Here is a 17,627-nt window from a genome sequence, read left to right as displayed (position 1 = left end):
GCCAGTGAGTTCAGGTAGCTCAGAGTCATTTACAAACTGGATTGTACGAACAAATACATCATCAACTTTCTGAAGGCAGCAAGGTCCAAGGCTTACAGGAAAAAAAAAGTTCTCCTGTGGTAAGCACAAAATAGGCCATCAAGAGACAAGCCAAGGCTTTCCTCTCCTCTTTCCTCCATTAGCATATGACAAGGAACCTAAGGTACATGTTGTCCTGGGACTCCCCTCTCCATCTTCATATGTGCGAAGTCAGGACTCTCCTTAGTCAATCTGAGTTCAATTGCACCTTTGAATTATAATTTTGCCCACCCAGAGCCATTATCTCTTCCAGAATTCTCTAGAATAGTTTGGGCAACAGGCCCAGAGAACTTTGGAGATGGAATATTACCTGTGTGGTTAAAGCCAAGGAAGTCACCTTCTCATTTTTTTTCTTTCTTTTGGTGGGTCCTTATAATGAAAGCCATGTTTGTCTTCTGCTCTCCCCTGCCTCCCACGTGGGTTACAGTAGCAAATACAACCAGGTGACTAGGGGAACTTGTGGGTGCTCTATTAAAGACGTGCTAAGCGCAGTCTTTGCTCTTACCAAAATCTCTCGAAGTCTCATTTTCTGTGAGAAAGTGTTCAGATTCTGTGAAGAAGAAAAGAAGGTAGAATGCAAGGTGAGTCTACGGAAGAGGATAAAATCTGCAGTGTTCTACCTCGCTGAATTGTTCGATGTTGCCCTGGTACCCTGTCCCCAGTGGAAAGCTCAGCCTAGAATTGGTTACACGGGACTAGCTCAGAAAGGCCAATGCCATCTAGGAAGGAGTGTTCATTCGCTTTTGTTCAGTATTTGTGGGGATGTTAGTGTGAATTGTACACAGGGTTTACCCAGGTCTTTCAAGGAGGGGTGGTTTGCCAAGCTTCTCAGCTTGAGATCAGAGCTGCATGGCCACAGGCTAAATAGGGCGGGGGTTTTTTGTTTTTGTTTTTTTGTTTTGTTTTGTTTTGTTTTTTTAAGGGATTTATGCTGCCAGGTATTGAGTGTTTTCAAATGTTGTTCATATTAAAATAAATGCAACTTTGGTATCATTTAGACTTTGAAAGTGAATGGGATTTCAGAGTGTCTGCTGAGGGCAGGCAACCCTGGGTTGTGCTATTTGAGGAAGTAACTGATTCTCTCACTGACAAATCAGCTACTCATCTTCCCAATTAGCACCCTTTGCCTTTCTGCCTGTGTCAGGAAAGGCAGGCTCTTAGGGAGTTGGAATGGGGGAAATCTGATGATGAAGGCTTTGCTTTAGATAAACCAGTACAACTCAGTAGCGGGGGAAGACCCTCCCTGTACCTGGGGAATCTTGCCAAAAGTATGTGCATGTTCTGGGAGTGGGTGACTAAGCAGCTGCTATGGATGAGACTACTAGCAGAGCAACACCGACAACTGAGAATGGCTAAGATTCAAGGCAGCTCTTCCAAATTGTAGGCATATTTGGTGGGGGAACGAGACATTAGATATGGCTGCCTCAGGTCCAATGCATGCTGGCTGACCTTGGTCAAGAAGGCATTCGTCTTAACCTTGACTTAATTTTGTCCTTTAATTTTGGTTTCTTTATTTTTAAAACAAGAACAATAAAACAAACTCACCTGAGTGATAAGGATGGAATGGGAAATGGATGCAAAGTGCTTACAGAACTGCAAAGTGCCCCATGAGCAGATAGGATTTATGCTTTGAGACAGTCTCTTAGCACACTAGGCATGCTATGATTCAAACTCTATTTCAATAAACCCAACAAAATAGCATATTTACAAAAAATTACAGGACAGATTTAATCAACTTCAATCAATAGAAAAGAAAAGCAGATGGCGCTGGTGAGATGGCTCAGAGGTTAAGAGCTGCTCAATACCCAGCAACCACATGGTGACTCACAGCCATCTATGATAATGAGATCTGGTGCCCTCTTCTGGCACACAGGCATATGTGCAGGCAGAACACTATGCGTAATTAATAAATCTTAAAAGAAAGAAAAGAAAATCAGATGAAATTATTGGGAAGTGCTCAGCCAAAACTGCCCCTTGGATACGGAGTCGTAGATGATTTCCTGTCACTATGAAAATAACTATTAATCAACTGTCAACACACTATTAACTCATGACTGGTTACTGATGTCCGTGTCTCCACAGCACATGATTGATTCTAAAGCTTCTGTGCTATTTTCATCTGGTACTGGAACAGTCTTTGCAGCAGAGGGCCATCCTGTGCACTGTATGAAGTTTAACAGCACCCCTGGGTGCTACCACAGACAGCAGGGACATCCCCAAGTGTGACAATCAAAAACATCCAAATGCTTCCTAGGTCACAAAATCAACTCCAGTTGAGACCCGTCATGGAAAGATACACTTGAGAAGGGGTTTTAAATCCCCCAAAGCAAGGTTTATACTTGCGCTAATTTGCTAACTAAACCACTCTCAGCCCCTCCCTCTCAGGATACCAGGTCCAAGAATGTGCAGCCTCAGAGAGCAACAAAGTCCTCTCTCTGCCCATGTGAGCTGCTCAGAACACCCCAATGGGACCAGTGTGAATTCTGCCCCATAGTGGCAGGGCTGAGGGCTCACAGGAAGAGCTTTCAGAAGGGGGTCTCCCAGTTCAACCTTAAAGCAGGTCTCAGAGTAACCATAACCACAGGAGCTTTCTCCTGCAGGCTGCAGAGTCACCTTAGAAACGGCAGTTTCATAGGCCAAGACTCTCGATACTCCCTGCAGCGGGGAAGACCCTGGCCAGGGCAGGGCTCATGACACCTGCAGTCACCAAGAATGGCCATGGGAACATGCACGGAGGCCATTAGTCCATCCTGTGGAGACAGAGTCATTTTGGTCACTGCTCGACCGCCCAAGCCTTCCACAGAAAATGCTTGTTAGGAGAGTACTTAGCTCTTAGCCAGTGAATGAAGACTTAGCTCTTGCTTCCTTGAAGGTTGAACCTTGAAATACGAGCAGAGGCTTCTGAGAAAGGGGTCCCTGATTTACCACTTAGCAGCTGGGGATTGAGGAGGGCCCATTCTTCTCTCTTCTACTCAACTCTGTACCTTGCTCTATGGTCCACTGCTAGCTCATCAGGCCCAGAACTGCTCCTTCTCTAGGAGCTTGACTCCCCCAAAAGAAGAATTTCAGGGATCGTGTTATCAGCAGCCCAGCTTGCAGGATACAGGGCAGGGCACTGGGTCACAATGATTACCATCACAATGATCGCTCCCATTTAATTAGAAAAAGCTAAAAGATAATGCAATGCCACACCAAGCACAGAGAGATGAGTGTGGGGAGAGGACAGAGGGTTACCCAAGGGTACCTCCCCGCAATCCCACAGGGCCCACAATTAGAAGGGGCCCACCCTATGGGGCACTGCTGTCTCTGTCTAGAAATTTCTCACAGCTCTCACCCTAGGACCCACAAATCATGTAATCTTGCAGCTGGCCTGAGTATTTTCATTTCCAGTCTGTCACTCTAGTGCTACTGTTGGCCACCTAAGTGGATGCAGGAGGACTGGGGTAGAATAAGAGGTCCACATTCAGATGCTCCCAAAACCCCATGAAGGAGAGGCTCCACACAAGTGTCATTCTGGAAGGTGCCTGGAACCATGTGCAGACAAGGCTTTTGATCCCACAGGACAATATGCTACAAAAGTTTCCTTTGGGTCAGAGAGAAAGGAGAATGATTGGATAAAGAGAGAAATCAACTCTTGGAAAAGACAGAAAGTGATTTACCGGAGCAGACGACACCAGTGTCTTCCTCGTGCCCACAGTTGTGGATGAACCAGCCAGCGTGAGAACACTGCCCCAGGGAGACCTCGGTCCCAGAGCACTGCACATCATCCAGAAGAATGGGGCCAGAGCCCTGGCCAAAGTAGGCCTCTCCCAGGCTGGACACGGCAGCCCCGCAGCCCAGCTGCTGGCACACGACCTGTGCTTCCTTCTCGTCCCACAGATCATCGCACACTGTGCCCCACACGCCTTCAAAATACACCTCCACTCGGCCAGAACACCTGTTAGAACCTTCCACGAGCTGCACAGGAAGCCAGTCTTTGGGAGAAAGGTAGTCCCCACCCCCACCTGAGTGTTGGAGTAGAGTCGACCTTCCCCACCAACTTCCCGGGAGTACCTCCTTTCTTCCCAGCACATGGTTAACCCCCATACATCTTTGTAAGGTTCTCAGATACCATATAGGATACTATTGTCCCTGGGGAGGAAAAGATGACAGTAGCAACAGCCTTCTGGTATCAGAGCACTAACTAATGAGGACCAGAGTGGGACTCCACAGATCTCCCTAGATCCTCATCTGGCATAAAGAGGTTCAAGCCCTGCTGTGATGGGAAGCCACAAGGCTTTGCTTCATTCTTTCCAGTCCCCTTTTCATTCCGTGCCCCAGCCACCACCTACTCCAGCCAGAAACTCTTCATCTAAGAAGACAGAAACTGTCCAACTCTGGCCGCTTGATAGTTCAGTCTAAGAACTTGGATTCTTGAGTCATTTCCACTGCGCCCTGAGGTGTTGGGTCAGGGGTGCTGGGCAAAGGCAAATGATTGGAGAGTGCATTCTGCTGCACAGAGACAGGGCAGGGCTGCCCTCCACTGCCGCTTGGCACTCACATTTTTACCTGCCAGCACTTTGCTGAGCAGCAGCCTGCTGGCTGTCCCAATGTTCTCAGGGGCAGCAAGCTTTGCTGAGATGGTGGATAGAAAACCACCAAAGGCAGGGTTTGACTTGGCCAATCACTAGCTATGCAATCAGTATATGTAGGCCACTTAGATTCTCTTTTCTTTGTCTGTAAAAGAAAGCAGTGTATACCTTGAAGGGGGATCATAAGGCAAACACAGTTGGAGTGCCTGACCTGCGCGGGGTACTTAGGAGCCATTTTTATTACCTCCATTCTATGAGCCAGCAATTAGATAAGTGAGGACTGTTCTACATTTCCAGAACTGTTGAGGGAAAGCTGTGACAGTGGGGAGAATTCCAGTCACCACAGAACAGAACTCCAAAGTGTGGCCCTCAGACACGCCCTATTCCCATCTCTGAGAAAGCTTGTTAAACATGAATGTTGGGGTACAGACTTTGCATGTTCAACATGTTCTTAACAAGTCCTTGAGTGATCCCCATGTACTCCAGCATTTAAGGACACTCTGTCACGAATGGGCAAGAACCATGAAGGCAGAGAAGACTCTGGCAATCTCTGTCTTGTTAGGCACAAAGAAACTCGGGTTATGTTTATGTCTGGGGATGGGTGGCTCATCCTACCATGTGTGGACTGCCCATCCCAGGGTTTCAGTGTCCTTCCATCTCAAGGTACTCTTACTCCCTTGGCCCTCCTTCTGCAGGCCACAGGCATTGTCTGGCTAGGACTCACCTTCCTGCTGTTCCTCAGACATGCCTTGAATGGGGCTTCTCTTAGGCCTTCCCTTCCCCAGCTTCGCTCTGGATCCTCCAATGTCCCTCCTGTAGCAAGCTGAGATGTATTTGTCATGTTAGAGGCCTGCAGGGACCCTGAACACAGCCAACCCAGGCCCCATGGAAACCTCCTGGGTCTTGTCCAAACCCACTACTTCCCAGGCAGAGCCTGGGAATCTGAATTTGCAGTCACCCAGAGCAAGGGCACCACCAGGAAAGGCCTGGTGCTCTGGAATCCATCTTCCTTAAGCTCCTGCCTTGGCGCATACTTGGTCATAAAATTCCTCTTTTCTGTCAGTTCTGTGTTAATTTCAGTTGACAGTTTGTCAGCCAGTATACTTTATTGTGATTCTCTAGCCATCTGTAGATAATGTTGGATTTTTGTGACAGCTTACATATAAATTCTACTATGTTTTTAGTCAACTTGCTGTTTCTAACACTTCTTGGACTGGCTTTTTACAATTTTTCCTTCTTAAAAATTTTCCTACTCTTATTTTCATTGCCTTCCTCATTTTTTTTTTCCATTACCATTGCCTCATTTGAGAAGATCCTTAGGATTGTTCTTAATTTTACATTGCTTTTTCATTTCTTTCTTTCCTTTTGCCTTTCTTTTTTTGTAGGACGATGTCACTCTACATAGCCATGACTGGCCGTACGCAGACAGGACTGACCTTGAATTCACAAAATCTGCCTGCCTCTGCCTCCCAATCACTGGGATTAAAGGCCTGGCCCCAGCTTTTGTCTTTTAAAGGTATTGGTTAATAAGAAGGTATTTGGTTTCTACTCTGAATAAATAAAGCAGGGTTGTTCTTGTTGTGTTGTTTCAAACTGACCCCTGTCTCTTCTTAGCCAGGAGCAATAACTTTTCTTTAACTTCATTAACTGCAAGCCAGGACTGTCCCCTCAGCGGTCCCCTGGTGAGTCTACCTGTCATTCAGACCATATCTCTGCTTTAGCCACTGGGAGGTGACTCTGTACAGCAGACCACAAAGAATCCAGGCCTATGGTACTGTTGGATCAGGATAGTTTTACAATAACCTAGTTAATCACCTATGGAGAGAGTCTGCTGTGTTTTGACACTGGGTAATGCCCTGGAACTTATCGAAGGTGACCCGGACCTTTTGCCGTCTTCACAGATGAACAACCACATGAGGCAGTGTGCAGCCCACTGAGCAGAGGTCTGAGTTAGGTGCCAACAACTACAGAGCTCTCTAAGGTTCCTGGACGTCCAGAGTTGGTACTGTTGGTCTTTAACAAGTGCTCCAGGTGTGCCCCTTTGAGTCTAAGCACGGCCCATTCCCTGTTCTGAGCTGATTTGGAGAGCCACTACCTTCATTTGTATTCCTGTTTAACAGATGAGAAAGCTAGGACACGGGGAAGCCTGTCTAGGGTGTGCCCACTGCTGGTCCTGGAAGACATTCAGCCTCTGAGGCGCCTGGCCTTCCAAGCATCTTCATCTTGACCACACTCCATGGCTTGGCTTCGGCTCTGACTTTCCTCCTTCCAGACCATACATGACACTACATTACGTCAGGTCTTCACTTTCCATTTGCCCAGTCATCCCCACCCCCTTGAGATAGTCTGGAACAGCCTCTAACTCCCCATCCTCCTGCCTCAGCCTCCTGAGTGCTGAGATTGGCACCATGCCTGGCACCAATTACTTTTCATTACTAATAATACGTTTTTGTGTATATTTTAGGCCCTAACTCTCTTTTGAGACAAGGTCTCACTATGGAGCTATGGATGTCCTGGAACACTCTTAAGTAGATAAGATAGGCCTCAAACTCATAGGGATCCACCTGCCTCTGCCTCCTAACTTCTGGGATTGAAAGAATGAGTCACCAAATCCAGGTTCAATGTTTTGAAAGTATTATATACTCATCATCTCATTAGAAACTGTTTAGTGTATGCTGGTTAGGTCCAGCAAGGTGACCTGGAATGTATGTGGTCATGGGAAAGAAGAAGGGGGGAAGGGAAGCAGGAATGAAGGACGATAGATTAAAAGGGGAGGGAAGGAGAGAGGAAGGAAGGAAGGAAGGAAGGAAGGAAGGAAGGAAAGAAAGAAAGAAGGCTCTCTACTGCTATTGTTTAAACATATGGCCACCTAGAGTAAGGAGGTAGGTGTGTGTGTGTGTCTGTCTGTCTGTCTGTCTATCTGTGTATCTCTGCCTATCTGCACTGTCATTCTTTCTATCACTTTTCCTAATTTAATTTCTCTTCCACTCTAGTCCATGTCACCTTCCTACTCATAAAAAAGCCACACTAGTATCATTTTGATGACTCTACTAGGTCCTAATCATCTACTAAAGGTCAAAGTTCTTAGCCAGAGTTTTAAAACCCTCTGTAATTATATCATGGCTTCCTTTCCAGCTCCTGACTTATTGGTAGGTTGTTCTTCTCAAAAAGAAAACTCATCCTGTCCACTTCTAGCACTTCTCTTGAACTATTAAAATTCCCACATATGAACACAGCCTCCCAGCCATTCAGAGAAGATCAACACCAAGTCATCAGCTGTGGCTCTAGACTCAAGTGGGCAAATTGCTTGAGCTAACACAAATTAATGCAATGGTGCTCTTCGCTACACACAGTGCAAACAAGAAAGCCAAGCACCAAGGTCCCAGGGATTCCAGCCACACAGGCATCATTTGTTCCTGAGATAATCAGCGACCCAGTGGCTCAGGGGACATAGAGGAGACACCCAGCAAGCTTCAAAAGAATTTACTCCCCAAACAAGGCGGTTTCAAATGTAGTTATTAATGTCTGTAACATGGGCCTTATTTTCCCTTTGCTCATTGCCAAACCTGGGATCCCAGACAGGATGTCTGCATGAGTGAGAATGGGCAAAAGGACCACTTTGCCTCTAGTAATATTCAGTCATATTCTTCAAATACATTTCCTAAGGCTGCGAAGTGGGTGAATGGTCTGCTGTGCTGGAAATCTAAAGGGTGAGTAGTAGGATATCGAGTAGAGCTGGAAGGTAAGTGGAGGCAGGTTGGGGGGGTGTGTTTAGGATTAAGCCAAAGGTGTTGGAGAAACAGGTTGAAATTCAAGGTTGGGGAGAATAGAGGTAGGGAGGAGGGAACATATTCCTAAACCAGTGGTGGCAGAGGGAGGATGGGAGGAAGAGTGTGAAAGAGCTCACCCAGGTGGCAGTGATGGACTGCCTAACTAAAAGGAGGAAGAAGATGAATTCAGAATGCAGCCACAGGGCTGGATTTTGTGCCTGGGGTGTAAATCACTGGTAAAGCTGGATACCTGGATGGGTTATAGGATTACCAATGATTGCCAATGGTCGGGCAGCAGAGTGACCCACTGAGGGGAAGTGACTAGAGGGACCAATCTGAGATGAGGCAGGCCACAGGGCCAACGGAGGGCAAGTGCTTGAGCTCACAGATGCTAACCAGACAGATGTCATTCACACAGTAAATAAAGGCTAGCAACCACCTTCCCCTAAAAAGACTGGTTCCAGGAAGGAGTTGGGTAGATTAGGGCTAGGAGGTGAAATAAGCAAGGATCTAAGACCCCATGGCCAGAATCAGGCTGTGGAGAAAGGGCGACCTCCAAGGGGTCCACAGCAGGGAGGATTAAATCAACTGCCTTCGGTTTGCTTGTTCCTTGAATCAGCAGCTCGCTAAACAACCCAGACTTACAGTCTTGCCTCAACGCTATAATAGGTCATCACCACCAGGCTTAACTTCAGTCTCTGCTGGAGTCTGAACCTAGGGCCACACACAGGCCAAGCACTGAGCTATTCCAGCTCTTGATCTTTTTATTATTATTATTATTATTTAAATTTGAAACAAGGGTGTTTTACTTGTCAATCCCAGTTCCCTCACCGCCACCCCCATCCTCCCCATCACCCCCATCAAACCCCAGCTCATCCCCTTTCTGCTTCCCAGGGAGGGTGAGGCCTTCCATGGGGAGTCTTCAAAGTCTGTCATATCATTTGGAGCAGGGCCTAGGCCCTCTCCCATGTGGCTAGGCTGAGAGAGTATCCCTCTATATGGAATGGGCTCCCAAAGTCCATTCATGTTCTATGGATAAATACTGATCCATTACTAGAGGCCCCATAGACTGCCCCATCCTCCTAACTAACACCCACATTCAGGGGGTCTGGGTTGGTCCTATGCTGGTTTCCCAGCTATAAGACTGGGGTGCATGAACTCCCCCTTGTTCAGGTCAGCTGATTCTGTGGGTTTCTCCAGCCTGGTCTTGACCCCTTTGCTCATCACTCCCCCCTCTGTGTAACTGGATTCCAGGAGTTCAGCTAGTGTCTAGCTGTGGGTGTCTGCTTCTGTTTCTATCAGCTCCTAGATGAAGACTCTAGAATGGCATATAAGGTAGTAATCAATCTCATTATCGTGGAAGGGCATTAAAGGTAGCCTCTCCCTTCATCCTTGTAGAAGTCTGGGCATTTCCCTAGATCCAGATTTCTCCTTAAATCTATAATGCTCTTGTTCTTTTATATGGACAGATGACAATCTCCCAGTCTTGGGTAAGATTCACTGCAACTCTATACATCCCCAGCCTGAAGTTGTCCCCATTCCTCTTCTGCAGATCTCTAGGGCAGCCAGCAATGGGGACAATGGTGTCCTGCCTGTTTGATTTGGAGTGTTTGAGAAGCATTAGTTGGAAGCATGAGTTAAGGAGCCAGGGATGAGGGAAGATTTGAGGAGAACTAGGCAAAGAGGTAACAGATACCCCAGGAGGGAGAATAAGATTGTGGACAGTGGATAAGGACAACAAGGCAAGGTTCCTTTGGGCTGAGAACACAGAGGAAAGTGTTTGAAGGAGGTTGGTCATGGGTGAAGAGTGTGTGCGAATGAACACATATGATGAAAGTGTCTGTGAGTGTGTGGATGTGAATGAATATGTGTGAGAATGGGTGAAAGAATGTGAGGATGTGAATGAATGTGTGTGTGTGTGTATGTGTGTGTGTTGGATAATTATATCACACTTGACACAAGCTAGAATCATCTGAGAGAAGGGAACCTCAACTAAGAATGTAAATCTATAAGACTGGGCTGTATGTACACCTGTAGGGCATTTTCTTCATTAGTGATTGACGGAGGAGGACCCAGCCCATTGTCGGTGGTGCCACCCGTGGACTGATTGATGGTCCTGGGTTCTATAAGAAAGCAGGCTGACTGGTATTAGCATAAAAATAGACAGGTAGACGAATGGAATCGAATTGAAAATCCTGATATTAACCCACACACCTATGAACACCTGATTTTCGACAAAACAGCTAAAATTATACAATGGGGCGAAGACAGCATCATCAACAAATGGTGCTGGCACAATTGGATGAGGGTGTGTAGAAGACTGCAGATAGACCCATGTCTGTCGCCATGCACAAAACTCAAGTCCAAATGGATCAAAGACCTCAACATCAATCCTGCCACACTGAACCTCTTAGAAGAGAAAGTACGAGGTACCCTTGAACAAATTGGTATAGGAGACTGCTTCCTGAACATAACTCCAGGGGCACAGACACTGACAGAAACAATTAATAAATGGGACCTCTTCAAACTTAGAAGCTTCTGTAAGGCAAAGGACACAGTCGACAAGACCAAACGGCAGCCCACAGCCTGGGAAAAGATTTTCACCAATCTTATATCCGACAAAGGGCTGATCTCCAAAATATACAAAGAACTCAAGAAGCTAGTCAACAAAACACCAAATAACCCTATTAAAAAATGGGGTACAGAACTGAAGAAAGAATTCTCAATAGAGGAAATCAAAAAGGCTGAAAGACACTTAAAATGCTCCACATCCTTAGCTATCAGGGAAATGCAAATCAAAACAACTTTGAGATACCATCTTACTCCTGCCAGAATGGCTAAAATTAGAAACGCCAATGATGACTCATGTTGGAGAGGATGTGGAGAAATGGGAACACTCCTCCACTGCTGGTGGGAGTGCAAACTCATACAGCCATTTTGGAGATCAGTATGGCGGTTCCTCAGGAAAATGGGAATTCCCCCTCTTAGGCATATACCCAAATGATCCATATCCATGCAACAAAGACATCTGTTCAACTATGTTCATAGCAGCACTATTTGTAATAAAAAGAACCTGGAAGCAACCTAGATGCCCCTCAATTGAAGAATGGTTAATGAAGATGTGGCACATGTACACAATGGAATATTACTCTGCAGAAAAAAAATAATGGTATCTTGAAATCCGCAGGCAAGTGGATGGCACTTGAAGAAACCATCCTGAAAGAAGTAACCCAGTCACAAAAAGAGGAACACAGTAAGTACTCACTCATATATGGATTTTAGACCTAGATCAAAGGATCACCAGCCTATAATTCACACCACCAGAGGAACTAGGATACAAGGTGTATTCTAAGAGATTCATATAAAGTCCCTCACAGAACTGGGAAGGGACAAGTCCCCCAGAGCTCAGGGGAAGTGGAGGGGGCAGCGAATGGAGAGAGAAGTAAGAGAAAACAAGGGGGAGGAAAGGAAAACGTGCGACCAGGAAGATTGAGCCTGGTTAGGAATAGAAGACAGGAAAGAGAGAGAGAGAAAGAGAGAGAGAGAGAGAGAGCTCTCAACTAATGCCTGTTGGAAACAGGAGCAAACACCCATACATAAACACTGAGTCAAAGTAGAACCCAGATGCAGACAGAGAGGACAAGACCAGGCTGCAGAAACACATAGAGACAGCTGACCTGAACAAGTAGGAGCTAACGGGCCACCAGACTGATAGCTGGGAAGCCAGCATGGGACTGACTCAGGCCCTCCTGAATATGGGTCTCAGCCAGAAGGACTGAGCAGTCTAAGGGACCTCAGACAGTGGAGCCAGGATGTATCCCTGGTGCACAAAAGAACTTTGCGAACACATCCCCCATGGAGGGATACTGCCTAACCTAGAGACAGGAGAGAATCCCTAGTCCTTACTTCACATGACCTGTCAGATCTACATGACCCCAACTAGATGGCATTCCCCTACATATGGAATTGGGGTGGGGGTATGGGAGGGGAGGGTGGTTAGAATGCATGTGAGAGGGCAGAGAGGGTAAAAGGGAGGGAAGGACGGAGGGAGGGAGGGAGGGAAGGAGGGAGAGGGAACTGGGATCGACATGCAAAATAATAAATTAAATTAAAAAGAATGCTTTGACTCCAAAATTTAAGTTCAAGGACAAGTTACTGGGGAAAAGGATTTCTATTTTTGTTTCCACAGAAAATGAAAAAGATGTGGATTCCTTCCAGACTAATGTGGTTTGATCAAGCCAGACCACCTGAAACAGAGTACCAGGTGATCCTACATTCAAAACAGCTGGACAAAGCAGCCTTACAGACTACAGCCAGGATTTCTGAATCTTCTTCGAATTCCCCCATGACAGCGCCCCTTACCAGCAGGAAGTAGTTTGGAAAGAACGACGCCCAAATTCCCAAATATTGTCTATAAATGTTTGTTTTCATTTAAATGGACTTGGTTATATAAAATAAATAAATAAATAAATAAATAAATAAATAAATAAATAAATGACATGTGATACCTTTAACAAAAAAGAAGTATATCCCTATCAAGCAAAACGTCATCATGTTATATAAAGTTAAGACTTATCCTCAAGAATACAGGTAAGATGTAACATGCTTAAAATTGTGCCCTGGTTTTAAAAAGTGGTCACCATATACCATTCTCATCATACAGAACATTCAGTTATATACACCTGCTTTAACAGTAGTCATTTTTCAAATACTTGAAACAACAGAACAGTGTCTTACTATAAGAATGTATTTGTTTGCTCCTGTGATTAAAATATTGAGTCATTTACGAAAGAAAGAAAGAAAGAAAAGAAAGAAAGAAAGAAAGAAAGAAAAGGAAAAGAAGAAAGAAAGAAAGCAGGCTGAGCAAGCTAGTAAGCAGCACTCCTTCATAGCCTCTGCATCAGTTCTTACCTCCAGGTCCCTGCCCTGTTTGAGTTCTTGTCCTTGCTTCCTTCGATGATGAATTGTGATTTGGAACTCTAAGGTGAATAAACCCTTTCCTCCCCAAGCTGCTTTTGGTCATGGTGTTTCATCACAGCAGTAGAACCCTAACTAAGACAGTATGTGTGATTGTATGTTGTAAGTGTTTGGTAGGTGTGAGTATTTATATCCCAAGTCCTCATAGCATTCAGCAAAGCAGTGTGACATTTGCTTAGCATTTGACCAGAGGTGCATGGGTCAGCAGGTAGGCACCCTTCAGCAGCACAGCTGGAAGGAGAGTCAGTTGACCACAGTGGCTTTGTAGAGACTGTTTTCCTATTTAAGTTGGAGAGTATTTTAAGTGGAAGCTTCCAGGAAAATAAAGGCACTCTTGTCGAAGAGTCTACAAGGCTGGCTAGAACTTCATGACTGAGAATCGGAAGGTTGTAGGTCGAGAATCAAAATCATTCTGAGCCATTTTTAATCTCCTTAGAGCTGTTTATCACCCACCTTCTGCATTTGACCCAACATCCTTTTTTAAATATCAGATAACCCATGGAATATATTCTTAGCAGACCATTAGCTTCCACTAACTGAAAAGCTACAAATGTCATCAGATAGCACCTGAGTCCTACCTAAAGCAGAGATTGACCCACTGCATTAGAACTGGCCTACACTATATCTCCACCAGCAGCCTTCTGAGGTGGCCACCAAGGTGCCCTTTGCACTTTTCATGTGAATTTGCCCCAGTAACACCCAAGGCTCCGATGATCTGCAAGTTCCACAAATCCCTTCTATCAGTACACGACCTTCAGGGAGCTGGACTATGTCCCTGGGTGGTTGTTCTTGGAAAGTCACACTGAACCCATTGTCTATGAGGCTCTTGTGCAATCATTAAGAGCCTGGCAAAGCCTATTGCACCATATCATGTCACTAATCCTTGGCTCCTGGAAGCTCAAGACACCCCCACCTGGAAACCGTAAAAAGACTTACATATTTCGGAGAGGTGCAGCAAGAGTGTGGACAGGAACAGGACGATTGCAAAGGGTACAGAGATAAAGGAGGCTCTAGGGGGCTAGAGGAAAAGTCAGCCCTGTTGGTAACTGAGACTTCCAAGTAGTGTCTACCAGATCTACTGAGCAGTTCAAGTATCCTTAGATTTGTAGAACTTAGGTGGAAAAAAAAATAACACGTAATCCTCTATCTTTGTTTCAGGAGAAGCTTGTGGACAGAGGGGGCTTCGGGTGTGATGCTCTTGCTCCTTGCTTTTCCACTCATTTGCTCAGAGTCTTTAAGTGGGCGCTCTGTGGTGCTGGGAGCCATGCTGCAGCGTGAGGCCGCAGACCAGCGTGTGCTGCTGAATACAGCAGACAGTTCTAACACCTAGTAGGACATTAGCAAACTCCAAAGAGGACAGAAGCATGGCAGAGAGGAGAGCTGAATGCTGTGACTGGCTTACTCGAGTGCCCCTTAGAGAGTAATCACAGCCCTCTCTGGGACACTTTTCTTATTGAAGCTTGAGTTTCAGTGTGATGAAAGGTGGGGCTCAGGGAAGCTAGGGCCAGGACCCAGGTTGATTCTTGTGTGGAGACTACCCTGTTGTTCCTAGTGTTTTATAAGGGGCTCCCTGAACACATTCTTAAGAGAACCACTGAATTTGGGCTCCATTCCCCCCACCACAGCTCATAGAAATTGTTATTCTTGTTCCGGGCTGAGAATTATTTTTTCATTTCCCACTCCCATATCCATGCTAAATCCTTTCTACACTCAGGTCCAAATAGGCCTGGTCATACCCCAGGAGCATTTCCCAAAAGCAGTCTCCACTATGGCTACAGGCGGACCCACTGGGACCCCTTCTGGGTTAGGTCAAGAGCCAACACTGTCCCTTTGAATACAATCGACCTCAACAATCATCTTTGCCATGGTGAAGCTAAAATGATTGGATAGGACTCTGAATTCTCCCAGGACATTCCAGAAGTTCTTACCTGCCAGGAAACCCCATCAGTTCCCACACACTATTGGCACAGTTCACAGATTTCCCCAGTGTTCACCATGAACAACAGGGCTTGTTATTCACGGAGGAAAATAAAGAAAAGTTCCTTTTGCTATACCTTGAAAGTTGAATCTATTACTCGAAAATTACTACTGAGGGGCTGGGGAGGTAACTCGGAAGTTAAGAGGATGTACTACTCTTGCCAAAGACCTGAGCTCACTTCCCAGCACATGCACTGGGCTGCTCACGACGCCCTGTAACTTCAGCTCCAGGGTTCTTACTTCTCTTGTAGCTTCTGTGGGGACTGTACTCAGGTGCACATACCAACACAGACACACACAGCAAAAAGAAAAGAAGAAAGGAGGGAAGGAAGGAAGGAAAGAAAGGAGGGAGGGAGGGAAGAAGGGAGAGAGGGAGGGAGGAAGGAAGGAAGAAAAGAAGGGTGGGCTACTGAAACGGTGAAAGGGGAGAACCCTGATTTCCTGGGGGAGCTTGGAGAATGGAAGTGGTATGGCTCAGGGTTATAGCCGGCATCTGAGATCTGATAACGTTATGTCTTCATTGGAGATGTGCAATTTGTAATTTACTGTAACAGCAGTTAGATTGACTGAGCATTCCTAATTTCCTAATGTCAATTCACTAAATCTACCAGACAGACATCATATGCTTTTGTAGGAGAGGCCACAGCAGCATGGGGATTCAAAATGTGTTCCAAGTTCCTAGGGTTAGAAAGTGCTCATTAAGGATTGAATGCTTCAGAGCAGTGGTTCTCAACCTTCTTAATGCTGTGACCCCTAATACAGTGTTGTGGTGACCTCCAAACATAAAATTATTTCATTGCTACTTGTATGAATCATAATATAAATATCTGGTTTTCCAATGATCTTAGGTGGCCTCTGTGAAAAGGTGGTTCAACCCCTGTGGGGTCATGACCCACACACAGGTTGAGGCTCTATGTGTTTGCATCTCTAGTCTGCATTCCCAGGCACAAATATTATAGGACATGTAGACTAAAAAGGAGGTACAATGCATCCAAGAAAGCATTAAATTCTTCCTCATGCCTTAGTACAACCTATCTGTTTTTTTAATAGTGGGAATATTACATAAACTATACATACAATTATCTATAATCAAGTTATTTGTTTTGGGGAGTATTCCCAAATACTCATTTGTTTACTTTCTTATTTATTCTCAGGTGAAAAGAACTAAACAATAAAAGACTTGAATATTTTCCCTCAAAGCCACTGAATAATGACAAAAATCATCAAGATTATGTAAATGTTTCAAATTAGTTTAGTCTCAAATGAAATTAGAAGTTCCATGAGCAGGCTAGTAAAGAATACACATTAAAACCAAAAATATCAAAGGAATCAATCTGATTTCATAAAAAGTATACATTTTTTCAGAAAAGAAATCTTTGTAAGTCAAGTCCAGATAATTTATGTCATATCAAATAGTTCAGGTCAGGATGATTTATTACCATTTTCAAGATCCATTCAACACTAGAAAAGAAATGCCAACTATAAGTCATTATTCTTACTGAGTGCTAAACACCAAAATAAGAACACATGAGCCAAAGAACACTTCGAAGTCCCTCACTGGCTAATCTTGGCCAATAGTCCTTCTCTATTTCCCTGCAGAATCCTACAAACAGAACCACAGTCTATAAAACAGTAAACTGACTGATGCTTTGTTCACAGAAATCAAATCTCCCATAAAATATTTGACTCCACTTCCATAAAACGATCGTGGTGATGTGCAGCTGACCACAACAGCCTCTCATCAGCGGCCGGATTATGTTAAACAAAGTAAGGGCTCCCTTGCTTCATTTTAAGCTGGTGCATCAGAGGACCAGGGACAAACAACCACACTTTCTCTTTCCAGTTTGTCACAAGGCATTAGCTGTAAAGAGCCCTGGGGCATTGGCTGTGTACCTGCTTCAGGGAGAATCACACCATGGAAGAGCAGCAGCCAAAGTAGGCGGGTGTGGCAGCCCATGTTGGGAGGGCTTCCAGCTACTGGCTAGCCCTCAAGTTCCAGCTTTATATTCTTTCTAGGCTCCCTGCTGGGAGTGGCCTGGCAACTTGATGCTCCTCTCCAGCTGGAACTGGCAGGTGTCCAGACCAAGGCATAGCAATACATTTGCATACGTGTTAGCTCTGGTGAGCAAGAGTGTTTTGACCTATTAGATACATTATTAGATACATCATTAGAACAGCTGAAAGTCAGTGCTACATAGTATTCTGGAACCTGGCCTGACAGATAGAAGCCTCTAGGCCCTCAAGGATGAGAAGC

At 45.3% G+C, this 17,627-nt stretch overlaps 1 protein-coding gene across 1 annotated transcript in view; it reads right to left on the bottom strand.

Moving 5' to 3' along the window:
- LOC127227793 (deleted in malignant brain tumors 1 protein-like) overlaps nucleotides 1-17,330 on the bottom strand; it is a 114,285-nt gene extending 96,955 nt beyond the window's left edge. Inside the window, 2 exon segments of the mRNA XM_051192126.1 lie at nucleotides 5,374-5,472; nucleotides 17,267-17,330. Coding sequence (XP_051048083.1) covers nucleotides 5,374-5,472; nucleotides 17,267-17,330 — 163 coding nt within the window.
- Between the last annotated feature and the right edge of the window lie 297 nt (nucleotides 17,331-17,627).

The sequence above is a fragment of the Phodopus roborovskii genome, unplaced genomic scaffold, assembly GCF_943737965.1.
Source record: "Phodopus roborovskii unplaced genomic scaffold, PHOROB, whole genome shotgun sequence".
Classification (NCBI taxonomy): Eukaryota; Metazoa; Chordata; class Mammalia; order Rodentia; family Cricetidae; genus Phodopus; species Phodopus roborovskii.
Note: the sequence above shows the minus strand (reverse complement) of the source record. Positions and strands in the feature narration are given on the sequence as shown.